The sequence below is a fragment of the Triturus cristatus genome, chromosome 5_2 (assembly GCF_964204655.1).
Source record: "Triturus cristatus chromosome 5_2, aTriCri1.1, whole genome shotgun sequence".
Lineage (NCBI taxonomy): Eukaryota > Metazoa > Chordata > Amphibia > Caudata > Salamandridae > Triturus > Triturus cristatus.
In genome coordinates, this window is record NC_140588.1 from 499863227 (window position 1) to 499890943 (window position 27717).

The 27717-nt window shown below is 42.3% G+C and overlaps 1 protein-coding gene across 1 annotated transcript in view; it reads right to left on the bottom strand.

Annotated features, from left to right (window-relative positions):
* FKBP9 (FKBP prolyl isomerase 9) overlaps window positions 1-27717 on the bottom strand; it is a 198382-nt gene that overhangs the window by 51588 nt on the left and 119077 nt on the right. The window contains exons 4-6 of the mRNA XM_085607498.1: window positions 15526-15671; window positions 13814-14003; window positions 12260-12405 (exon numbers count right to left, since the gene is read on the bottom strand). Coding sequence (XP_085463624.1) covers window positions 12260-12405; window positions 13814-14003; window positions 15526-15671 — 482 coding nt within the window. The remainder of the gene's footprint in view (window positions 1-12259; window positions 12406-13813; window positions 14004-15525; window positions 15672-27717) is intronic.

A 27717-nucleotide genomic window follows, 5' to 3' on the forward strand; every position in this document is an offset into this window, starting at 1 on the left:
ACAGCAGATTTCCTGTGCACCACCAAGTGGCACGTTGTGGTACCGCACTGGCTCAACACTCCACCAGAAGTGATGGAGCAGAGCAGCATATAAGCCACCATTGCAACTTGTCAATTTATTATCTCTTTCCTTTTCCGCACCTTCAAATGCAAAGAATAGATCAATTGCTGGAGACTGTGTGCTAATCTCTATCGTGGGACCTTTTCGTTAAAAAGGCCTGGGAAGGAAGGAGTGCAACAAGGAATCTGTGGTCAGATTTAGTATTCTCCAGAAAGAGCATTACCAAAAGTAGCTAACTTGTTTTTCTGATGAATACTTCTAACCACAGATTCTCACCTTTTGAAAAGATCCCAAAGCAGTACATTCCCAAGGTGGAAGGTCTGTAGAGTGGGCTTAAATCAAAAAGTCTTGCAAGACCGAGCAACCAATCTGGCTGTTGAGGCAACAGTGCTTCATAAAAGTATGTGCCAATGACCACATCACTTTCAAATATCAAAAACAGGTATTCCCCATGCCAGCTCTGTCGCAGCTGCCTTGGCTCTGTTGGTATGAGCCTTCAAGTATTGCTGCTTGGCCAGAGAGTAGCAGATTTTGTTACAAAGGACTATCCATCTTCACAAGGTTCTCTTCTACAGTGATGTACTCTTTTGATCCCATGAAAATCTGAAAAAGAACGGATTGTCCAACCACTGGTCTTTTGTGCAGGCAAAGTAAAAACTTAACTCTCTCTTCAGGTCAAGTTGATGGAAGCTCTCTTAGGAATATTCATCTTTACAAGGTTCTCTTCTACACGGACGTACTCTTTTCTGCCCCTGAAAATCTGAAAAAGGACTCATAGTCCGAAAGGTGGTCTTTTGTGCAGGCCAAGTAAAATCTCAACTCTCTCTTCAAGTCAAGGCGATGGAGGCTCTCTTCTTTTTAAAGTCAAGACGGTGAAAAGAAAGCCAGCAATGTGATTGGCTGGCTAACATGGAAGGGTGTAACAACTTTTGGAATGAAGGCCACCCTGGTTTTCAGCATCAAGGAATATGGAAAAAGGTGGTATAAGGAGGTTGTGCCAAAAGCACCCACAAATTGCACTGACAAAATGCCAATGAGAAACACAATTTTTAGTATCAAGTGTTTTAAGGAGCAACTATGCATAGGCTTGAATGGTGTGCACATCAAGAAAGTAATGACCAGGTAGATCCCACTGAGGCAACAAAAATGGCTTGGGGGGGGGGGAGGGGACATATGTGTCAAACATTTTATAAAATGCATCACCACTAGTGATTTGAACAAAGATGGCTGGTCTGGCAAACACAGAAAAGCAGACAATGCTGACAAGTAACCTTTTGCCGCCACAACTGAAAGGCCCTGCTAAGCAAACAAAAGTGCAAAGAAAAGACTTCAGAAAGTCTAGCTTGGAAGAAATAGGACATCCAGGCACCATATCAAGCAACAAACGTTTCATAGTGCCCAGCATAGATAAACTTAGCTGAAGGGTATCAGACAGCAAGGATGACATCCATCACTTCGACGGGCAGGTCAAAAGCATTTACTTGAAGCTGCTCAGTCTCCACAGCCTGGAGGGATAGGTTGTGGAGACATAAATGCAGGACCTTTCCCTGCTACTGAGACAGAAGGTCATCTGTAGTAAAAAGCCTTATTGGAGGGCAGATGCTTATGCCAACTGATTGAAGATGCCCTTCACCACCTGCGGGTAAACACACCACCCGTGCTCTGCAGCACACTTGCTCAACTTGTTGACTCTGACATTCAAGGAACCTGCTAGATGGTTCATGACCAAAAACACGTTCTGTTGTTCCAGAAACTTCCATAGAGCAGAGCTTCCTGACACAAGACCCACTCTGCCATGCTTTGTGCAGTACAACATGGTAGCGGCATTGTCAGTGACAACCTGTACCGTCCGCCCCTTGATAGATGACAGGAAGGCTTTCAGGAGTAAACAGATCACCTGCAACACCATGAGGTTGATGTGGAGCTTGCTTTCCACAGTAGACCAGAGGCCTCTGATCGCCGCATGCCCTAGGGGACTCTCCCAACCCACTACTGATGAATCTGACATCATCATGAGTTCTGGGGGGGGGAAGCGGTCTGCTGCAGGTCAGGTGGAAGTCTGTCAGCCACTACTGCCGACCCCAATCAGTCTCCTGCAAGATCATCATGGTGTTGGAGAGTCAGCCCTTATGCTAGGCACACTGGGACATGAGGTTCCGCTACAGGGCCCTAATTTGTTATCGGTTATGTTATGTGGATCTGTAAAGCGCACTATTACCCGTGAGGGTATCCTTGCACTGAACAGATGTGTGCGCCTAACACGGCGTAGAGAAGGTTGGCCAATTGAAAAGCCAGGTCTTCAGTGTCTTGCAGAATTCAAGAAGAGAGGAGGAGCCTCTGTTGTGGAGTAGGAGGCCATTCCATACTTTAGGAGCAATGTAAGAGAACGCCTCTTTTCCGGATATAGGGAAGAGGTGTGGCACAGCGGCCAGGGCGGCTGACTCCAGAGCCCGGGGCTCACGGTTAGATCCCCGGCGCTGGCGGCAGATCAGCCCAGCACCAAGTGACTCTGGGCAATAGCTCGCTTAATCTTCCCGACGGTCCCCAGTGCCTTGACACCCTCGGGTAATTGTTCGCGCTTTACAAATACTGGACATTTACATGTATATAGTTTTGTGTATACGTGGGATGTGTGCGAGTAGGAGTTCTGCAGAGAAGAGGTGTGGGTGGTTGGTGGAAGGCGATGCGACTGGTCAGGTTGTGGGGCCTAAGTAGTGTTGTGCCTTGAATGTGTGTGAGGAGTTGAAATGAGCACGTATGTGTATCAGGAGCCAGTGGATCTCCCGGAGTTGTGGTGCAATGTAAGTTCTGTGTGGGAGGCTGAGTATGAGGATGAGGCTGGCTGTCGAGTTCTGGATGGATTGTAGTCTTCTGTTAGTTGCTTGGTGATCTTGGGTAGAGGGTGTTCATATAGTCCAACCTGCTAGTGTCTAAGGTGTGAGTGACAGTTTTTCTTGTGTTTCTTGGGAGCCATTTAATGTTCTTCCTCAGCATCTTCAAATGTGGAAGCAGGATACAGTGACGACGTTGACTTGTACTGTTGTGTCCGTTTTGCTGTTAATGATGATTCCGAGGCTCCTGGCATAGGTGAAGGGTGTGGGTCCAAGTTAGGCCAGCTACCAGTTGGAGTTCTATGGCAAGATGCTTTTTGAAGAGGATCACTACTTCTGTCTTGTCGGTAGAAAACTTGAGAAAGTTGGATTTTCATCCAGTTAGTGACTTCGGTCATGTAGGAGGGGATCTTGTTTCTTTGGTTGGGGGTTGTGTCCGAGAGGGAAAGTATGAGTTGCATGTTGTCGGTGTAGGGTGTTCATGTCAGGTGTGCAGGTGATAGATAACGCTGGGAAAAGGGATCATGCATGCATTTAAGAGGATAGGGCTGAGTGATCAACCATGAGGAGCTCCGTGAATTAGTTTGCAGGCCTTCAAGGAGTAAGGAACCAAGCCGACAGCTTGTGTTCTTTCTGTTGAGAAGAAGCAGATCCAGTGGAAAATAGGTCCTTGGATGGCAATCTCGGGCAGGTGTCTGATGAAGAAGTGGTGAGAGACTGTGTCAAAATCTGGAGTGAGGTCCAATAAAACAAGGGCTGTCGTATCTCGTCTGTCAGGGATCACACGTTTGTCGTCTGAGGCGGCATTGAGTGTTGTTTCTGTATTGTGGTTGGGCCTGAATCCAGACTGTGTGGCATCAAAAGAGCTGGTGGTTGCTGAGGTAGTCGGTGAGGCATCTGTTCATTAACTTCTTTGCAATCATGGCCGGGTATGGCAAGAGGGAGATGACTGTGTAGTTGGAGAGCGTGGTTGGGTCAGTGGATAGTTTACTGAGCAGGGGCATGACGGTGGATTGTTTCCAGAAGTCCGCAAATGTGGCTGAGGCCGTGGAGGCATTGAGGATGGGTGTTAGTGTTTCGTTGATTAGTAGGAGTCCTCTGCTGGAGGCATGGTGAGGGCAAGGGTGGAGCCTCAAGAGCATCTTCTTCATGGTAGCTGTGGTTTCAATAGTAGCGACAGCAGGACAAGAGGTCATGGTATGCTATTTGGCCATGTTGGGAAGTTGATTTGTGACAGTGATGGAGTACAATTCAGTTCCGAAGCTGTTGTACATGGAGATGATTTTGTAGCGGAAGAATTCTGAGAACTTGTTGCAAAGGTTTTGCTGGGGTGATATTGCTGTAGGTGGCAGGAGGCGCAGTGAAATCTTTAATGAAGGCGAAGATTTCCTCATTGCTTTTTGTACCAGCTTTGATGTGGTTTGCAACAGCTGCACGCTTGGTTTTCGTGACTGCTGATGGTAGCCTCTAAGGGTGGATTACACAAAGTCTTTATTTATGGAGTTTTGACTTGTTCTCCATCTGCACTCGAGTATCTTGCAAAGGTGTTTCGTCATCCTGAGTTCCTCTGAGTAGCAGATGTCCTGAGGTCAGGCTTGTGTTGCTGGGTTGAGCTTGAGGTGAGCCAGGGAGTTGGGCCATGCACAGGCTAAGGAGGCCAGGAGACCAAGAATCAATCTTTATTCAGAACTGACCAAAAAATGTTGGGAGCATATCCTGAATATCAGATTTTCTGCAGAGAGAGTAGGAGGGAGGGGTAGGTGTTGAACATCACCGAGAACAATACTGCCCCAATGCATGAGACTCTCCGCCAGGGGGTCAAGTGTGACTTTGGCTCATTGATTGAAATCCACAATGATGTCAAGAGGATGGCCATAATTTGGAGAAGGTCCACAGCTGACTGTTGTAAGCTCATACTGAGAAGCCAATCATCACAGATAGGGGAATACATGTACTCCTAAATTTCAAGAATTAGTAGCAACCATTGCCATCACTTTCAAGCAGTGCTTAATTTGAGCAGGTGGATTCCAATGCTCGGCGCTGGCACTTAATTATCAACACCAGCACTTATAATAGTCTACCACATGGTGGCACTGTTTGTTTGATTTTCAGACAAGCTCAACAACAGTTGATTATTAGTTCAATATACTTCAAAAAATGACTAATATCTGCCGCCAAAGCCATTCTTATAGCTTTGGAGGCCTGGGATAGCCAGAGTTGTCACACTTGTAGGAGTGCAATGGTTAGTAGCTGTGTTGTACCTGTAATTGACAGCAATGACAGCGGCAATGGGCAGTGCAAACGGATGTGGCCTCCTGACAAGGGTCCTGGTACTTACGTTTTTATTTTTTACACAAATTAAGCACTGCTTTCATGAGCACCTGAGGCGCTGAGGTAAGGCCAATTAGGAACACAGAGAACTGAAAGTTTTCTTTGTCCACCTGAAACCATAGGTAATGTCTTTTGGACTGATTAGCAGATATACGTCCTGGAAGTCCATGGACACCATCCAGTCTCCTGGGTTCAACGCAGACAGAATTTGAGTGCTCTTGAACATCTTGAATTTGTCTTTTGGCATTCAGATGGCGAGCGTCTATAATGGGCCTGAGACCCCAATCTTTTTTAGGATGAGGAAATAGTGGGAATAACACCCCTCACATTTCTCTGAGTCTGGAACCCACTAAATGTTGGAGAGCAATAAAGTACCTCCTGCATCAGGACTTGCAAGTGCTCCCCTGTAGTTCATTCTGATATGGGAGGCAAACAGGCGTGGGGGAAATGAAAGGTAGGTCATAACCCCTTTGAACTATCTGTCAGGCCCATATGATGTAATGGATCTCCTGCAGGGGAGGAAAGGTTGGCTCTTACTCTCCACCAGCCTAGCATGTGCCATAGAGGTCAAACTAAAGTGGCTTGGTAGCCATTGCAGCCAGGCAGACGGAGTTTGAAGTTTGTTGCTGCTGTCCTGCACAGTGTCTGCCAGTGCCACAGCCCAGAAAAGGACTAACTGGGTTACCCCACCATTAGCATCGATGGCTGTCACTGTCGATAGGCCAAGCCCCTGGAATAACCTCTAAACTTTTTTACTAAACAGCCTACATCCAAAAGATGTAGAAACTCAGAACTGTTGGGGAATTTGTTGTGCTGGTGTCAACAGTCCTAAGAATCATTGAGTGGCTCGGCTGACTTTGAACCTCAATAGAGTCGAGTCTGCCTTGTCCCCAAAATGTCTGGATCCATCGAAGAGCCAATCCGTTAAGAACACCTGTACACTGCCTGAAATTCCTGCAGACCTCAGCCATGCATAACTCTAGAGGACCATGCTGGTACCAAGAGTCCTTTAAATGTAATCTATGACATCCAGGGCAGCATGAATCGCAAACTTTGTTGCATCCTGTCCGTCAAGTATGGTTTGAGCCAAATAAACTCTGGGCTCTTTTGGGACCACCAGCAAGATATCTCTGGCCATGTCTCAGAGAGCATGTGTGTATATGCCCAGCAACTTAACGGAGATTAAGGAAGTCAGTGCCAAACTAGCAAATGATAACATTCTCTTGCTGAATGCATCAATCTGTTTGGATTGCCTGTCTGGGGACTAGCCGGAAAAGAGTGAAAGTTAACCTTGCTAGTGGAACATGCACAGTAAGTCTCTCAGGTGTAAGATGTTTAGTTAAAAAGTCTGTATCAAGAGGCCCAGGTCTACGTCACCAGGCTTACCGGTCTGCTAACTGGTGGGCAAGAAAAGCGTTTTGACCATGTAGCCGTTGAAGTGGCAGTAAGGCCCTCTTTTAAAGGTAACAATAGCTCAGAAGTTGTAGGCCCTGGCTGTAAAATCTGTGTGAGGACATATGACTTTGTTTCAATGAAGTTCAACTGCAATTCTAGCACCTCAGCTGCCCTACTGACTACCTCTACGAATGCAGCTCTTTCCTCGATTGGTGGTCCATGTGGTAAGTCAAAATTGATTTCAGGGGATGTGTCTAACCAATCAGCATTTTGTAGGTTTTAGGTATGCATCATCAGAATAAGGAAGCAGAGCTTCTCCCTACTCTTCATTATCAGTATCCTGAAGGACCTTACAGAGGGACCCCACCTGGATACTATATAGGCTTGTGCCAAGACAGGTTCAGCATCTGACATGGGTGTCAGCATCAGGTCATCCATAGGTACCATTACAGTTGGCATCAGCGGGAACTGACATGGAGCCTGTATCGGGTATTGAAGGCTGTACCAGAACTGCTTTGGCCCAGAAACAGGTCCAAAAGGGGCAGACGGCGTTAAGTGAGGACCCGCCAGCTGCATTCCAACTGGAGGACCATACAGCTCCTTGTTGCCTCAAGGCACACCAGAGAGGGTCAGTTCTGCACTGAAAATTTGCAGCTTAGCCCCCCTGAAAGCTACATCTGCTGCTAGGTTAATGACGGCCTGGAAAAGTTGGGGCATGTCGGGATCAGTAGAAGAATCAGCTCCGAAGCTGGGGAGGTTAAAGGGGTTCAATGTTCATCTTGACGCCCTCACACCTTCTCTTCAGAACTAGACTGGCAGTAAGAGTAAAGTCCTCCTTCCTCTTTTTATGCTTGCTTTCGGACTTTGACTTACCCAGGGGCTTCAAGCTGGAAGTGGTCTGTCTGTGGGTGCAGCCTCATGAATGAGACCAGGCCCAAGATTTGGAGTAGGGCTTGTCCTTTGACTACAAAATGTTCTTGTGTTTGACGATGTAGAGCTTGACCTCACAATCTCATATCACATGTGCATAATAGTGCACTTGTTTCATGACTTAAAAGTCTTGGCTAGAGCCCAGGCACAAGAGAAAACACCTTATGTGGGATCTGTGACTGCTTCCTGAGCTTAATAGTTTGAAGCCTTTAGATTATGGAGGGGACAAAGTTCTCTAGCACACTGTAGGAACATTTAGGGGTCATTGGAAGACTGACAAAAGATCGGAGCAGAGCTCTGAATCCGCAAAGGAAGGCACAAAAAGAAAAGGAAGGAATTGTCGTCAACACACAAGAGTGGCTCTTACTGAGGCCCTGCTCCATCATTTCACAACCACTAACCCTGAAATGGTCCTCTACCATCCGAACAATGGTAAATTATTAATTTCGAGTGTGCCATTCTGCACACTGGCTCCAGTAAAAGACGTTTTGCAGGGTGCTGCTGGTCTCATAAAAGGACGTATGGAATATGACCGCTACACTCCTTAGTGCAGTATTTACACTGTCTGTCTCCCTTCATCACCTAGCAGAAACATGAACTATCTCAGGAGGTTAATACACCACGTGAAACCATGGCTTCACCAAACTTAAAATAAATAAATGGACAAAGGGAAAGGATCAGATGCCAATCTTTTTCTAGCTTTGCACCCGGGATCTTAAGCAACAACCCCTATGCATCAGGGTCACTCCTTTAAACCCGGCAAGAAAGGAGTTTAATAAATATTTCTTCAGAAAGGACTATCCACCAATAAGGAACCGTCATGATCTCCTGGTCTTACGGCTCTACGACATGAGACTTCTCCTTCCCCCTCCCCCTGAAAATATAATAAACATAACATAACAAGAATATTTGTTGTTGGTGGGGGCTGAGGGCATCAAGATGGCGGTCACACTCAGAGTAGTCTGGACCCCTTCCGTAATCCCCGGCCTCATCTGCATGGCCAAAAACTGGTAGTATTCCCCACAGCTCCTACTGCTGAAAAAGAGGTGTTGCTCGATGTTTCCTGTGCCGCCAGTGCCAACTGTGGTGCCTATGAGCAGACAAACCCACGGCACAAGATGGTGGCTCCGGCCCGCGGGTCGGGTCTCCGGCCTGTGCTGCTAGTCAGGACGGCAGTGTCAGGCGGAGATATTTTCCCCACCTCCCATTCCTATGCTCCTGGATCACTGAGGGCACCTCCCAGGATCAAGCACGGCCTTGCTCGGTTGCTCTAGGCCCAAATTTACTCACCGCAGGGGTTGAGAGCTGGGCCCAGGCTGCTGACATTCCTGCTGCCCCCATTAACTGAAGTTGGAATGATCCCTGCCATTCCTACATTACATACCCTGTGAGGCATCTGCATAACCTCAATCTTCAGTCTCCCCAGGTGCCGATAGTTGGTTGAGAGCAGGGCCCACCCAGGCAAGACTGCGGAGGGTCCTCCCTTGTTGTTAACACAGAGCCCTTGTCCAGGATGCCTAGGCTCAGAGGCACAAATTGATTTTTTGTTCATTTCTAGCTCATCAAGGTATGACAGAGTTCACCATGCTGGGTTTGCCTGGGGGTCCAGAGGAGTGAAAATCCTGTTACGGCACTCCTTCCCTTGGTAGTGACTTAGACTTTGTCCGATCCCCAGGGCCGATATATGGACCTAATACATGGCACAGTGAAAGGACGCCCACTGAATCTACTGTGCATTTACGCCCCCGTGGTGCTGGAATCCTTCTTGATTTAATATGGGCTACTCAAAATTATTCAACTTGTGAAGTATGTCCACTGCAGATCAGAATTCATCACTGAACAGCAGATATTGTCTTCCTTTGCTCTTGCAATTGATGAAGACTTATCAACTGTCTCTCATTTGAACGGAGGAGCTAAGAATGGGTTCAGAGAGGAAATTTTATTGAAAAAAAAGAAATCTGGAACCGTTCAATAAATTAAATGCGGGCAATGGGCTCGAAGAACTCAGTAAACTGGCCGGAGCAGAGAGAACAGCATCTAAAACAAGAGGGTCACTGCACCTATTTTCAAACATTTGGTCATATTTCTGAAAATTTACTGTTAAATCTGACAATACACTGCTTCTGGTGGAAACTAGGGGCCCTATTTAAAAAGGTAGTTTGGTCCTAAACATAAGTTTATGGGCAAATTCACTATTTTCTTTACACCTGCCAGGAATTCACAAAGGGATTCCTCATAGCACAAATCTATTTACATTTGCGGAGATCTCTGCCACAGCAACGAAGTTATGCAAACACGTAAATTCCAGACAAGGAGCCCGAATGTGGACGTTCCAAGGCATGGGTAGTATTGAACGTTTGTGTATACTACAAACATGTATGTTTGTGGGAATTCATCAACTCCTCTCATTACAATTACCACAATGAAAATAGAAGGTTTTTTGCTCAAGCCAAGAAGTGGAGAAAATCTCTTTCCAGTGAGAGAATGGAGCACTTCCAGATTCAGTTGAGGTGCAGCAGATGGGGTTTCTCCACCAGGAAAAATATTTTCCCAGTAGAGAAAAAATATGTTTGCCTCTATGGAGATCTTTCAGCTATGGAGATCTTCAAACAGTGGGAATAGTATCACGATGCATTGTGCAGTTTTCTGTACAGACTCCTGGGAATGTTTGTTAACTCCAGAAAGTAGAAAATCTACGCTCACACATAGGTGTAAATCTGCAAATGTAGATGTACTATTTTCTTTGTGAATCAGAGACTAGCACACTATAGCTTTACATATGGTGTCTTTCAGAACGTTTTTGTTTTATTTTTCCCCATCCCTATTCAATTCTGTATGTTATTGCGTTTTATCGTCAACTATAAGAGACATTTTAATGGCAGCAAGCTAAGCACATTGAAATAACAAAGATGACTGGTAAATGGCAAATTTATAACAGTCGCAAGCCCTCAGAATCAGTTAATATGAGGGTTTGGGCCGCTAAAACACTTTTTGTAATTTACTAAACCCAATTAACGATTCAGAAAAGGTTTTATGAAGGGTTACATGGAGTAAGTAAACATTAAGAAATTGCTTTTTGAAAAGGGTGTATCAAAGGCGTGCCTTTCAAATACCAATTCTTTAAGTGACGTATTCATGTTTTCAGAACAAAATCCGGTCAAAATTTCTTTATATTTTACCACCATATCTAAATTGGTGGTGAGCCATTCACAAAAGGGACGGGGTCACGAATGAGTTGACAAAAGTGTTTTTTATTAGTCAGTGGTCCATAGGACCACTGCCTACTCCTGAAAAAGGTTTAACCTTTTTAAAAAAAAATATTTTTTAAATGCGTTCAACTTTCCTTTTAGGAAAACGGGGTTTCATTTAAAAAATAAGACTGCTTTATTTATAAGCAATCAGCTTTATTTTAAAGCAATCAGCTTTATTTAAAAGCAATCACAGACTTCGTGGTCTAATGACCCCACCATGCCACCATGCCTGTGACTCTAGCTAATCGGAGTGGGTCGCAATGGTTGACCTGCCTTCTGTATACTAGTGAGGTAGGTCAAATTGTGACCACAACGATTCTGAATTTTGTGACCCAACCTAGTACATAGGTCGGTTTGCATAATTCCTTTCCATTCACAGGAAGTCAGTGTGCAATTTACGACCACCTTTCGAGAATGGAAAATTCCTAAATCAATTACTTCGTTTTACAATAGCTATCTTTCTAATCCTCTTCTAAACATGAAAGTGCTGTTCAATTGAGCCCTGGAGCTGAAGCATAAAGGCTCACAGCAATTAACAGTGACAAGATCCTGTGTGCGGATATTCAATCCATACTTCTCTGTTTACCACAGGCAACCAGCTTTGCTTTTTGGCTTTCCTATTGCAGACCTTAAACAGAACAATACCATTCTCAACCTCTCCAGTGAGCACAGCTAATGCTATGTCAACCCTTTTTGTGAACTTAAAAATATTCTGATTAAAATGAGATCTGTACTTCATTCACAGATTTTTAAAAAAGGAACCCATGTCAGACTAAAGAAGATCTAGTTGCTGATTATACACTTTAATGTAGCTCATCTAGGACTGCAAATCCAAGTAGATCCTGTAGTGTCAGTTTCTCTACTAAAGTTTCATAGTTCATCCTTACTAGGAAACAAAGGAAATACTGTTACATTTCTTCTCACAGTACCTCAATTAAAGTTAACCCCAACAGAAGGAATACGTTTTGTATTCAGGAGGCCAAAACCATGAATTCCCTTCACCACAGAGAATATGTGACGTTACAACGTGATCAGTTACATCGGGGTACGTTACATTGCAGTTATTACAACGCAAGTCGTTACAACGACTTGCTCTAGAGGCGCTGGACTTAGGAATAGTATGATTTACTATTCCAACTTCAGCCTACGTAACTGTAGGGAAGGTGTTGGAATAGTAAATCATACTATTCCTTAGTGTATAGCGCCATCCAGTGCAAGTCGTTGTAATGACTTGCGTTGTAATGGCCACGATGTAAATGTATCGCGCAGTAATGACCGCGTTGTAAAGGTCGTTCACACCATAGATTGCCTTTAATGAACTCCAGTGCCCAGGATCTCATAGGGTTAGTGTGTGCCACACAATGTAGTTAGACAATCACCTTCCTGTGGAAATAACCAGATTAATTTAATTTTGATTTCCACTTTCCAGAGCTTACAAAAAAAAAAGCAAAAGACACCTACCACTTCCTTCTTCCCCATATCCAAGATGTGGTGGAATAGTAATTCTTCTTCTCTCTCCAATACAAACGCCAATTAAACCTTGATCCATCCCAGCAATCACATATCTTTTGCCGATGTAAGTGTCATAGGTGCGGTTCCGTGAGTAGCTAAGGAAAGTAGAAGATTAAAGTATATGAAGGGGTTTGTAGTACTGCACTATCCTACAACCATAACAAGAGATTTTGTGCAGTCGAAATAACTACAGTTTTGGGTCAGCGGACATACAAGGTCAGTGTCAGCCTGGCAGAAGTTTTGCTTCCACCAGGATAAGACACTCACTCCCGGCTGTCAGCTCAGTAGAAAGACCAACCTCATTTTGAGTTTTCACCATCAACAGTTGCCTTGCAGTGTGGATGAACCCCAAACTTCCTCCAACTGTTGGCAGGTACAGGTCACTCCAGACACACAGAATATTGGGGCATTTCCGCCACTCCTGCTCCTAATGCACGTGACCAACCATTCAGGGGGAATCTCCATTGTTCTCTTGACTGATGCAATAGGGAAGCATCTTCCTCCAGCTTCAACGATGCAGGGACATCTGTATGTTGAAAGTGGTACTCATGCTTTCCAATTACAATGAACGTGAAAGAGGATATGTATTGCTACTGACTGTATCTGCGGCCGCCTACTATCAAAGTGTAACAAAGGTGATTTAATTTGTTTGTTTGCTTGTGATGTGACCAGTGATGCTAATGACCGTGACATTTCTGATGTCATAACCAACATGTGGGAGGACACGAGGGACCTATGGTTGTGAAGCTCAGCATAAATGATGAATGTCAATGTTTTTTAGGTTTTCAATTGTAACCTTTTCTTCTTTTACGTGAATAACTGAAGGCCTGTGTTTTAGGCCTTTAGCATCTTAGTGAGTGTATATATGTTCTGCATTTAATAGGCAGATTCTCAATAATTGGAAGGCGTATGCGCATATTCTGGTTGTCCTTATAAATATGGGAAGCTCCGTTTGCTCTTGCCCCGGGGTAATGCCAGCTGCCAATGATGGTGTTAAATGGAAAGAAAAGCAATGGGCATCCTTGCCTATGTCGCCTGAAATCGGCCTCCTATTAGCACGAGCCGTCACATAGTCACTCTACTTTCCATGTAGAGTCAAATTCAAATGACAAATGTGTGAAAAAATACAAATTCTTTAAGATTCACGTTACTTCTATTTCCTGTGGTACCAGGTCAGACAAGAAACAAAGCTATAGATGATCGCTCTACACACATGCCTTCAATTAGAAATCTGAAGTAGAAACAATAGTGAGTTTTCAACTATTTGTGCTGTGCATCCTTTTAGGAGCTAGCTGAGTGTCTGTATTATTCCACATTATCTCACAAGTGTGAGATATCAAGCACACTTTAACAATACGGTCAGGACAAATGCAAAGGAAATGATAAAAACAAATACTTATTTCTTAAAACTGGTAATGTAACTTTGATAATCCAATGTTTCTTAGCGTGGTAGTCTGTGGATGATGAATTCATTGCAGCGATAAAAGCATTGCAGTGTCTTACCTAGAATCAAACAATGTGCCATCAAGAAGTGACCCATTGTAATGATATCTGAGGAAGTCCCCGACTTTGCTGTGTCGCTTGCAGGATTCAGGCACAAACTGGATGTTGACAGTAATACTATCTTTCGGGTTGTGAAGATCCAGCAAGGCAACGTCAAAGACTAAAGATGCTTGAGGTGGAATGTCTTTGCCTGAAAATTGGAGAAAATTTAGAAATGTAACAAGCCTATATGATTTACATTTGACAGGCACATTTTTATGTACTACCATACAGCTTTTAGTTGTCTGGTTGCAAAAGACCTTTTGTGGAGAATACAAAGAACTTACAGTGGCTTAGAACCTGCCCATCGCTTCCATTGCTAGGCTTTGTTGTCACTCTTATGTGCTTCTTATTTGATGGTCTTCCTTCCTCTTATTGTGCGTGTCCCTTGCCTGAAGCATAAGCCCTTTACCATCCTTTTGATTGGCAGATTTGTATCACTTTTAGGGAACTACTTTTTTCTTTTTCATTAAGCCCTCCATGAGAGTGTGTGTGTTTTCTAGCTCTCTTCCTCTTCTCCCCTGCAATATACGTCCTCCTGTAATCCATGTAATTTTGTCACTTGTGTGCTGCCCGCTCTCTTTCTATCTCTCTTGTGTCCTTCTCCCCACCACAACTTTCCACCCCCACGCTACAACACAAAAAAAGCACTTTTGTGCACTTTTAAAATTTACAAACCTAAGTGGCGCCTGCTATCTCAGATTGGTCAATAAAAAAAAGAAAACTGGTGCTCGTGTGTCTATACATAATAATGCGTGTACGCTACTACAGAAAGCCGCGATTGGCAACAGTGGGTGCGTCATCATGCCTTTTCTTCATTCTTTTTGCTGAAGCTGCAGAGAATCAGCTAAAAGCATTGGCAATGAAATAGAGCAACAAGGCGAGACCTACTGGCTTTGAAAATGCTTGCTGAATTAGTTTCCTACTTTCTTATGCTACCCAGGAGCAAATAGGTGAGTACATCACATTTAAAATTTTTAAAACTAAAACGTTCCCAATTTTTAAATCAATTATTGAATGAGACGGGAAAACAAGCCTTTTATTTGTTTGCATCAGTTGTTCATATATGGGAAAAGAGGACAATTGGCTCTTTTGTAGGGGAAAGTCCCACTCTACCTAGAAATACGTAATTTATAAGTGGAACAGTCAAAATCCAGAACCCATTTGACAAAACCAAGAAATTCTATTCTGATTTTTCTTGCTCTCACCGGAAGATCTAAAACAAAACATTTCCTCAAAAAACCAACCTCACATATTGTCATCAACCACTATTAAGTTTTATTTGTGGGTTCCTAGCTTGCTACTACAACAACTCTTTCCTAAAACACACGCACCCAGTGACTTTCAGGTTTGGTGTGATGTGCTGTGCACAGCAAGCCTCTATAACACAACGACAGTTACAGGACAGTTACGGAATACAGGGAGACAGGATATCCTCGCACTATATGTTCCTGTCTTTATGTAAAAAATAACCCTGGAGAAAGCCTGCCGTCTGAGCCTATGCTCCAACACTGTAAAATCTTTGTTGGCCAGCTCAAGATAAAAACACTATATAAACCATGCATTTAAATATTTTCTTCTAGCAAAAAATAGTTGTGAGACTTACGCTTTAAGAAAGAGCAAACATATGTAGGCAAAAAAGAAAGCAAATGAATAAATAATTGTAGCTTTACCATCTCCTTCTTCTCCGTACGCTAAGAAAGGAGGCACGGTGATGATTCGCTTTTCTCCAACACACATTCCAAGCAGACCCTTGTCCATGCCAGGGATTAGCCAGCCAATTCCCACATATGTGTCATAGGTCCTCATACGATTGTGACTGTAAGAAACAACAAGTTGGTTAAATTCTAAGATTTCCCTGGAACAAAAATACATATTTTTAACAGTAAAAGAGTTGCAAGATTATCATGTTCATCTACCAAGCAATTACCATCAAAATCACTGAATAAGACAATTATTTTTTAAATAAATTATAAGTCAAAAGACTATTTCATATTTGTATTATTAGCAGAATTGTGCGGTCACATGTTTTGTTAGTTCAAAGAAAGCTATCAAATAATAGACGTACTTCAAAGCCTAGGATATACGAGAAAGGTAATGAAAAATGTTTGTCATACTTCTGCATATGGTAGCGATGCTGCTGCTTGTGCACAACTATTTGAGTTAGCGTGATTACCTTTTGAGGAGCAGTAATAGATTGAAACGCAAACAGTATTTTTTAATTATACCGTGTATATTAAAGTTCTTAACATGATCTGAACTTTTTTGATGTGCAAAGCATGTGACGAATTAACAAGTTTAGTATACACTGTGCTAAGAACAGATTATTGAAAACTGTCACTCAGAGCTAGGAGCTTTACACCAACATAAGCAAAATGGGAAACTGCAAATAAAAGTGAATGTAGGACAATAGATCATGAATGTAGGCAATGCACTCTGACTACTGATATTTTTGAAATGAGAGAGAGGGATATAAATGTATTGACTGGCCACGTATTAGTTGCAGATGTCCCCTTTCTGAAGCCTTTCTCGCCTGATCTTTCCCAGGGGACCCTTACCAGCCCTATGGCCAGGGGGTTGGTCTTCACACCATCTGTGATAAGTATAAAATGCGTATATTTCCTGCATGTACTGCTGTCTCTATCCTCTCCTTTCTGAGCAACGTCAATCTATTGAATTTGTGAGAGTATCTGAATTGATTGAATCTTCCTCCCTAATGATTGAAGGTGTCCGTGGTGTATTTGAATGGTTCACTTATATTTAAACTTTAGATAAAGGTTTTGAAAACTTCCTGAGGCTGTGTTTATTATTATAGATAAATTATTTGCAAGAAAGGTTATGTGCCTCATCACCATCAACTTCTTCCAACTAATTTGGTTCATCGACCAAATGGAAAGAACTTATTGATCAGTGATAAACAAACACCCCTCAGCGGTTAACCAGGTGAATTAGAGTGTGAGTTATTGATGGGCCCATGTGAAAATATGGTATTGGAGTATCTGTTGTTGGTACGCCGCTGGATGAGTTTTCTGGTAGCAGAGTAATGGATATTATTGACTAGTTTGGTGATGAGTATTGATTACTGATTATTGATTTATGTTTTAACAAACCCGTTTGCGTCGCGTTTTATGTTGTCTGTAAACACAGGTATAGTGATACCTGGAACTCCCGGGAAGGAATAGCGGGTGGTGGAAGTAGCCACACTGCTCTGAGATTACTCGTCCGTTGGAATAACACTGAGAAGCTATGCAGGGCTGGCAGTGTTAAAGTAGGGACTATTTCGTGTAAAAGTGAGAGTGATTGAAAGCAGAGAGTTTGCTGGTGAAACTTTGCTGTTATATCAGCTAGAAAGGGTAACACTGAAGGAGTAGCAGGTTCTTCCGAGCTAAAGTGACAGCAAAAGAGTTCACTGTGCAACTTTGGTCTTACATAACCTGGAAAGGGTAAAACCGAAGGAGTAGCAGATTTGTCTGAGCTCGAGTGAAGAGTAAACGGAAGACTTTAATCAATGAAGAGTGAGCGGAAAGTTTTACTCGCAGTGTATGAAGTGTAAACCGAAGTGCTTACTCAATGAAGAGTAAGCGGAATGTGTTACTTGCAGTGAAAATAAATCTATCCTTTGTTTAGTGGAACAGGCAGAGAAGCGAATGTTTTTATGTTGTTACTAACGAAGAATTTAATGAAAAGTATTGAGAAAAGTCATCACATTACCCTGTAAAGGGAGGGTCAGTCGCCGGAGTTAGACTGACGTCACAGCGTGCCGCGCTGGGATTGGTGGAAACAGCGGGCGTGTGTGACAAACGCAGATTGTAAAGGAGCGGTCAGTAGTAAGGAGTGATACTGATTTCACAAAAGGCCGCGCTGGGATTGGTCAAACCACAAGTGTGAGCCCGAGTTTGATTGGTTGAGAAATTAGAAGCTACTTTAGGATTGCATAAAGAAAAATTATATGCAAAATTGGGAAAAGGCTATTGTAGGTAATCGCCCAGATAGGAGATTTTTAGGATTTGCAGAATACAACTTTATACATTGATACTTACGCAAATGTATAGAGAGGAGAGAAAAATGTAATTGAAAAAAAGAATTAAGAATTTCTTTAAGAAAGACAAGCCCGTATTGACTAGAGAAGGGATCCCTATCCCTCCACCAAAAACACCTGCTTCATTCATGACGATGGAGAGAGGTGATCATACCTGTGTATGGATGGATAATTGGGTAAATTACACAAAAGGTGATGGAGTCTCAGCTTTCCCAGAATATGGTACATTTAATGGGAGAGTTCTTCAGAATTTGAGAATGAGTGATTTAGAACCAATAGCAAGATTAACTCAGTATGAAGCTTTAGAAGAATGGGAGTCACATGAGAGAGAGAAGCATGGAAGAGGGAAAATGAAGGAATTTTTTTCCAGATATATGAATGGATGACGAGAAGATCAGATGAAACAATGGAGGAGAGCAATGGTATCAGAAGGGTTATATCCAGTGTTGATGACTGAAGAACAGACAGGAAGTAAGTCTAGAGAGAAAACCAAGCACATGAGTGTGACAGGGTATGGTGAATCAGAGGATGAATTTCTAGAGGATATTTTAACTATAAATCCTCCCCATATTAGGAAGGGCTCAATAGAGTAGTCACCCCAAGTGCCACAGTATTAGGAACTCCTTTAGTTACGCAAATTTTGCATGATAGTTCAATAAATAGAGTACTCCAAGAAAAAGAAATTGAGGCTTTGAACAAAAATAGAGAAGAATTAATACAGAAAATAAATCAATTGAATTTGCCCGCAGATGCCCTGTCAGTACCTGTAACTATAGGTCCTGTTATACCATTCTTCGGGAATAAAGCGAATGCTCAAAATTCTCAAACTGTACCTGCCCCAATGAGCAACTCCAGAACAGAAATAATAATTGCGGAAGATCAAGCCAGTGAGTGCAGTTCAGTCATTTCGTTAATGGATCTCCCTATAGGAGAGCCAGTAATTGGAACTCCAAAAAGAAGTTTACCTGATCATGGGAGGGAAAGAGGGACGTGGCACCTCCAATCACTAAAAGTACAACAGCGGTCACTTCAGAAGATTTGGAAAGGTGGTCACAGGGAATAGAAGGACGTAGTTCAGTCCCAAAGATTTTAGATATTTATAAATTGAAAGTGAAGTTAGAGGAAATGATTGCTGGAAATGTGGGATTAGGAAGATTGAATGATTACAATGAAGAAGAATTGTTGTTTGTATGTAGGAGTATTACGCGAAATGCAAAGGTGTATCATGAAAAATTGATGGAAATGGCTGCAGAAATTGGAATAGACATAGTAAAATCTAAGGGGTTTCAAAAACCCTATCGAGTGGAATTCACAGACAAGGATTTGGAAAACATGAATGTGTCTGGTAGAAAATTACAAGTAAAAGAATTAATGAACATTTTGCAGAAGTGGGGAGATATGGACAAGTGGAAAACTAGGTGGACAAAAAAAAAAGAGGAAGCAAAGACTAGGGAAGCGTCGACATCTGCTTTCTAATTGAAAGACACAGAAAAGGTGGAGAGGTTGTGTCCCATGAGAGAAGTACCTGGTGGTGGATATGTTCATGTCCCATGGAGCAGACAGGATATTTTGTCATTTACAAATTACTTTCCGAAATTGAGAGAAAAACCCGTGGAGTGGTACAAGCAGGTTGAGAGGTTGTGAAGGTGTCGAAGGTTTTGTTGAAGGACCTGGATGGTTTGTTTGACATTGTGGTACCTGCAGATTTGTGGACAGGGTGTAAAATCACAGTCAATTGGCCGAGTGAGGAGTATCCAAGAGATGCTGAAACAGAAGTACCCTCATATGATGTGATGAAAAAGTATCATCAAGTGATTACTTTCTTAAAAGGGAAAATTCCCCCAAAAGAGACAGATTGGGTAAAGATAGACAGGACAACTCAGGAATCAAATGAGTCTGTACATGCCTATTTTGAAAGGCTGTTACAGGTGTTCAAGCAGTACAGCAGTTTTGAGAATATTGTCGATAAGGATATGGGACATTTTGAGTATCGGTTTGTGTATGGCTTGAAACCAGAGATTATTCAGATGATTCAGCAGCATATGACTTGCTGGCAGAGCAAAAGCATTGACAATATTTTAAAGTACGCCAAATATTGTGGCGACGATATTGAAGCCAGACTTAAAAAGTTAAAAGAGAAGATGATGTGGGCACAAGTGAAATTAGCAGAACAGCAGGAATTAAAATTAAATGTAGAGACTGACAAAGGGTTGAACCAGAGTGATCAGGGAATGAATGATGGTACATTGAGAGGGCGAATGAATAGAGAGGTTGAGAAAAAGAAGTTTCCATGTCATGGATGAGCAAAGCTTGGACATTGGAGAAATGAGTGTACGAATATTCAGAATAAAAATGGGCCAAATCAAAATTTAAACCCACAGACGCAGACTGAAGGGGTTGTGAATCAGCCACAGCAGGTAGTTGATCCACAGTATCAGGTGCCTCCAGCTCCTATGCCAAACTTTGTGAACCCTCAAAAGCACAACACGCACGCCGGATTTCCAGGAGGAAGTGGTAAGAAAAATTCTGTGATTTCACAATATCTTTTGAAAAGTACTGACAGTGACTCAGATGATCGACGGTGCCTGAGAGGGGAGGAAGAAGAGTGCGTACTTGGCGCATCCTTGCTGGTAGATCAGTCAGGTTCATTTATTGATGGGAAAGTAGAAGGTAATGATATCACTTTTCTATTGGATACTGGTGCGACCCGTTCTACAGTGAGAACAGCAGACATCCCAAACCTACCCCTCTCGGGAGATAGTATCCCAGTCGTTGGTGTTTCAAACCAACAAATTAAAACCCCACCTACAAGGCCAATAGAAGTGCATATTGGTACTTTTAAAGATTATGCATCGATTTATTGTTTCTGATTCTAGTCCTGTAAATGTATTAGGTAGAGACCGGCTGTGCGAGATGAACTGCACAATTCTATTGCACACCGGATGGTGTTGCTTTCCAAACCACTGATGAAGATATTGCCTATAAAATAATGTTGGGCAAAGCACGGTACTGAAGTGAATTAAATGTTTTCTCTAATGACTTCAAATGAATTACCAGAAGAGTTAAGAACTACAGTGAATCCAGAGGTGTGGGACTTTATGGGAAAAGAAATTGGATTGATGGCAAATGTAGATCCTGTGAAAGTGACAGTGAAAGAAGGTGCAGTCTATCCAAACACCCGACAATACAAGATGAGTCCAGAAGTGCTTTAGAAATAGAACAAATGATTGAACAAGGCATTTTAAAAGAAATAATGAGCAGTCCTTGTAATTCAAAGATTTACAGATTCAAGTGTGCTGCTCACCAGTCAGGTAATGACTATGTGACAGCCGGTAACAGATATGCTGACCAAATTGCTAAATATTGCGCAAAGACTAATATGGCACTGAATCGAAAAATTGAAACAAGTGAAAACAGATGCCAACTTATGTTTTTCTCAGCTCCAGAAACATGGGAAGAGGTAAGGCAGTTACAGGATCAGGTTGAGGTTGAGGCGAGCAAAAAGGAAATCTGGTTACGGGCAGGTTGCACCAGAAGAGCAGAAGATAAGGTGTGGGTGTACCCTGACGGTAGACCAGTTATGCCAGACTGCTTACTTTCACCAATAGCCCGTTTGTATCATGGTGACACACATGTAGGCAGGGATGCCATGATTAGACTTTTCAGACAAAATTGGTATAATCCAAGGTTCAGGGTGGTCGCTGAGAGCCTTTGCCAGAGATGCTTAATTTGTCAACAGCAAAACCCAGGCAGGAAAACAGTAGTCAGTTGGGGAAAAATGGGAAAGGCCGAAGGTCCATTTGTGGGACTACAAATAGATTTCATTGAGTTACCTCCATGTAAAGGACTGAAGTATGTCCTTGTTATAGTGTGTTTGTTTTCACGATGGGTGGAGGCATATCCCACTAGGAGAAATGATGGTCTCACAGTTGCCAAGTTATTGTTGAGAGAACTCATCCCATGTTTCGGTTTCCCAGTCACTTTGGAATCAGATAGAGGACCTCATTTTAACAATGAGGTAATTCGATTAATATGTAAAGCATTCAAAATTGATCAGAAACTGCACTCTGCATACCGCCCAGAGGCCTCTGGAGTGGTTGAACAAATGAATGGCACAATCAAATCAAGACTGGCTAAAGTGTGTGCATCCACATCATTGTCATGGCCAGATGCATTGCCTCTTGGGTTGATGAGACTCCAAAGTATTCCTGACAGGAAAACCGGACTAAGTCCCCACGAAATCATCATGGGAAGGGCAATGAGACAAGCATTTATTCCTGGAAATAAATTGATGAGTATAAATGATGATTTGGTATTGGACTATTACAGAGGATTGAGTGACCTAGTGTGTTCTGTCTCTCACCAGGTTGGAGAAGACGCATTTGCCAGGTAGTCAACGCAAGCGCATGATTTGAATCCTGGAGACTGGGTGGTAGTGAAGAAACACGCCAGGAAAACGTGCCTAGCACCGAGGTGGGATGATCCTCGTAAAGTCATACTGGTTACTACCACTGCAGTAAAGTGTGCAGGTTTACCCAATTGGATTCATGCTAGTCATACCAAACGGGTACCAGCCCCTTCTGAGACTGAACAACTGACGGAGACAGTTGAAGTAGCTGAAGGTTGTGAAGTCGAAGAATCTAGAGAACTGGATTCTGAAATAGTAGACTTGGAACAACCGAGCACAAGCCAGGAGGGATGGATACCAGAATTTGATCTACTTTAAGTAATTGTCCAAACAAGAAACAGAACAAGATTAGACAGACAGGACGATAGTGAGGACCAGATAGGTGTAGAATAACACGCTCAGGAAGAAGAGAACGAAGCATATCCAGAATCTGAGCAGGAACAGACAGGGAAAGAAGAACATACTCAGGTAAATGAAACAAACTATTTTCAATCTTGAGGAGGGACAGTTAGGAGAAGAAGAACAAGGTTGGGTAGCAGCCAAGCAAACTGCAATAAGACCTGATCAGGACCAGTTAGGAAAAGAAGAACAAGTTTGGGTAGAAGAAGAAGTACACGGTAAACACAGTCCCAAACAGGACTAGCTAGAAGAATGAGAAAATGGTCAGGTGGTCGAGAAAATAAACAAAAGACCTGAGCAGGAAAAGATAGAAAGTAAGACAACTGAGACAGAACAAATTGTGCCAAACCTCTGTAATAATAAAAGAACACTGAATAAAGACCAAGAGGGTGAAAGTGCTTTACAAATAAAAAGAGCCAGAAATGGTGACAACTGGCCAGGAGGAGTGAAAAGACTGAGATATGTTCTGAAAAGAATAATTGAAAAACCAGAACAAGTGAATGAGATCTCAAGTCAAACCCGGACAAGACAAAAGAAAGAGAGAAACTTAAGAAGAAGTCCGAGATTGAAAACTCTGAACAATAAGTATCAAGGCCCTGAATGGACCTACATTATATTGGAAGAGTTTGAGAATCTGGACATAAGAGAGGAATCTGAAAATCAGAATCCTACACCAGTAAAAGAAAAAGAGTGAGATTTCTTTAAATTAAATTCTGAAAATTCTAGGTGTTAAAGTAAGAGAAGAAATTATCTTCTCGGATTAAAAAGACATGAAACAGAGTTACTGAGCAACCGAAACGAAATTGTGTACAAAGATTTTGTAAAGCATTTATATGTAGTATTATAATTGTGATACTAATATGGGTATTTTTAACAGTAGCAGTTCCGTTACTAAGGACAACAAACAATAAAAATGACACAAGTACTAATGAGAATACAGCTACATACAAAAGGGAAAAGGTAGAATTACACGCAGCAAATGAGACAGATTTCCATCACACAGTGACAGATAATGACACATCATTAAATGTCTTCACAAAGTTATTAATAGAATATGTTGACACAATGGAAGTTAGTGATTGTTATGTTTGTATGAAGTTACCACTGTCAGTGTCAGAGGGGATCACATACCAACACATACCTTTGACATATGGTATATCATGTGGTGTATTAGCAAGTCTGTTTTTTGCAACTGGAAAATTACAGTATTATTATTCAAACTTAGATGTAGTATTTTCAGAACTTCCTATTCGAGGGAACATGAATCCAGTACTTAGTGCTCAGAATGCACAGTTCATGGGTGAATTCTTCCTGACGATGAAGTCTATAGATTTAGTTAAAGCACCCAAAAACAATTTAACATGTACATTATGAGAAGAGGAAAAGATATTTCTGAATTTAGTTGAGGAAAGAAGGCAGGACTTCCAAAAGAAGGCTGTTGAACAGAAAACTCATGTTCCAACATTTGCTGAAAGGGAGGGAATTTATACCGCTGGCAAGGCTCATGCTGCGATTTCCCTGGACTTTGTAAAGGAAGGGAAGATCTGCATTCATAGATTAAAGACAGATTACAATAACATATTAATTGGTTCCAGTGAATGTGAACACAACTTCCTAATCATGGGAGGTTGGGGACTAAAAGGGGGAACTGATTCTATATTTCCTGGGATTTATTATGTGGGTGGTAATAATGCTTATTCTAAGCTACCTGCACAATGGTATGGAAGCTGCTACCTGGAGATTGTATTTCCGAAAATATATCATATAAAAAGAATCACTGGAAGCAATGAAAACTCTAATGGACTAACACAAACAAAGAGGGCTAGTTTTTCAGAAATTGTAGGTGATATATTTAATGCAATAATACCTTCAGTGGGAGTCCTACTAAATTCACGTAGAATGTGTCAGTTATCGACAGTAGTTGACTGATACTGCTGGAGGTTTCTTGATGATCAATACAGAGACGGTTGCAATCAGATCAATGGTTTTACAAAATTGTCTTGCACTTGATATTCTATTGGCAAAGGAGGGCGGAGTCTGTGGAATGTTGCAAATTCAACATTGTTGCACTTACATTCCTGACAAAAGTAACGAAATTAAAGGGTACATAAAGAGTATTATGAAATTTCATGAAAGTTTGAAACCACTGGCGGTTGACAGCATGTGGGAGAGACAAACAAAAGGTGTACCTTCAATAGGGACTTGGTTTACTAATATAGGGAAAGGTCTTTTAGGTCAAATAGTTTTGCCCCTAGGAGGCGTGACAATCCTAACAGTAATGATTTGGTGCAAGTGTTGTAAAAGGAGGTGAAAATATGAAGTAAATGAAAAAGGAAGGAAAAGAAAGAGGGAAAATGACGAAATAGAGATGAAGTAAATAAAAGGCAAACTTTATAAAGACATGAAATATTTTGAGAACAATGAGAAAGAAGGGAAAATGGGAACGGAAATGGAGCTTAGAGAATACTGAAAGTTGGTATCTGTTTTAGGGTGGGTAGTTTATGATGGCATAAGATGCCATCAGAGAGGGGATTGATGGAGCAAGGACTCATTTATGTGAAACTTGCTCGAATTCAATTCACTCGTTTAACTTATTAACATGAAATTATTAATTGTGTCTTGTGATTAATCCTCACACATTACATTTACATTACAGACAGTGAAGCTTGCCTATGTGTTTACTAACCATTAATACGGATAGCGGACTAAAAGTGCGGCTTTAACATGGAAAACTTTACTGCGCATGCGTCAATTGCATCTACGTAATGTGACGTTTAACAGCTTTGGAGGGAATTTCTCGCGCATGTGCAGAATGCACTAACATGGCGTCTTCAAGACCCACATGCCTTGCACCTGCTTTGCTATCTAGAAAACGTTTTATTTACGAAGAGCTAGTGCAGGGAAAGTAATAATGAATAAAGGGGAATAGAGTAGATGTAGGTGGTATATAGTGAAATCATGTATTTCTTGAATTAATATTTTCTCTTTTGACCTTTTCATTAGTTCATATTTGGGCCTTCTTGCCATAACCCGAGTATTTGAGTGAAAGCCGCCTGCGCATGTGTGACCTCTACTTCCCCTGGAAGAATGATCCCATGATTGGACTACATCCAAGGCCATCGACTGCTAAACCCTGGGAACTCAGATGTCAGAAGTGCAGTGGCTGAAGTCATATGAACGTTATTGATAAAAATGTTTCAACTATGAATAAACTCGGGTGGGAATAAAGTAAAATGCATATTAATAAGGGGATGGGTTTGGGAACAAAGAGAAATGCTATGCCATCATGGTGTGATGACCAAACACCCCTTGCCTGTCCAATCAGAATTCGTATTTTTGTGATATTGCAACTTTAGGGGGTGGTACATGAATCCCAAAAGGCATAACTAAGGTAGTTTAGTTAGTTGGGTGTGCATGATCCTGAGAAAATGCTGAGAGGGAAGATGCTGTCGGAGTTATTGATGATGCTGATGCTGTGAAATACTGAAGAAGACTTAATAGAGAATTATCTATCTAAAGCAATAGATTGGAAGAAGATCGCGGAAGAATCTCGAGGAGGAAGAGAGTGTCAGAGAGGGGTGCGACGTGTTCGGCGGTTTAGAGAGGTCCACTGTCCTTTCTTAATTCCTGTCCTGAAGCCTTTGTCGCCTAATCTTTCCCTGGGGACCCTTACCAGCCCTTTGGCCAGGGGGTTGGTCTTCACACCATCTGTGGTAGCGATAAAATTTGTATATTTCCTGCATGTACTGCTGTTTCTTTCCTTTCCTTTCTGAGCAACGTCAATCTATTGAATTTGTGAGAGTATCTGAATTGATTGAATCTTCCTCCCTAATGATTGAAGGTGTCCGTGGTGTATTTGAATGGTTCACTCACATTTAAACTTTAGATAAAGGTTTTGAAAACTTCCTGAGTCTGTGTTTATTATTATAGATGACTTATTTGCAAGAAATGTTATGTGCATCATCACCATCAACTAGTTCCAACTAATTTGGTTAATCGACCAAATGGAAAGAACTTATTTATCATAAATAAACAAACACCCCCAGCGGTTAACCAGATGAATTAGAGTGTATGAGTTATTGATGGGCCCAGGTGAATATATGGTATTGGAGTATCTGTAGTTGGTGCGCCGCTGGATCAGTGGGATTAGCACCGGTTTGGCTATCAGAGCTATTGTGGCCTCTGCCACCAGTGGGGCCAGTCTGCAGGTCTGGGACATTTGGTTGCAGACCCCAGTTAGTAGGAGTGTCTACAGTGGGGCACAGTGCTTACAAAAGCGTTGTAAAGCCTTCAGGGCCCGAAACCATACTTAGTTTCAGGTGCTTCATAGCCGTCAAAATCTCTGATTTCAAGATAGGCTTGTCTAAGTCCTCTCTGTCATCACCAGAAAGGCGCAGTATGGAGAGAGACTGCATGTAATTGTGTTGAGCATCTGTGTCAGAGTGGTCAGCTTTATACAGGGTACTATAATATTGATGGAATGCATCAGCCTTTTTCTCTTCTAAGGAGCACAGGGTGCCTGCTGCATTCAGGAATTCTTGGATATACCGCTTGGAGCGCTGGACAAGCAGGTTGTTCAGCAAGAAGAAGCCTGCTTTATTTCCCCTCTCATAGAATCAGGTACCCGATCGGGATAGAATGTAGTTGGCCTTGTTGTATTCCCGGATTGCGGATTTAGCCACCGAGTACGGTAAGATTCCACCAGAGTTTCTTAGAGGGTTGGATTTATGAAGTTGCTCTGCCCGGAGCAAATTATACCCGAGTTGGAGGAGTTCAACCTCTCTCATCCACTTAAGTCTACTAGCCTCTCTGATAAACACCCGTTTCGCCACTGTTTTTAGGGCGTTCCATACCATTCAGGGGCTCACCTCATCCGTATGACTGAGTTGGAGGTATTCTTGTATGGAGGACGTTATCTAATGCCGTGCCACCCGATCCCTTAAGAGAGAGTCATTCAGTCTCCAGGCACCCCACTTATGTGTCAGGTTGGGGCTAGGGCAGGAAAACAACATCTGGACC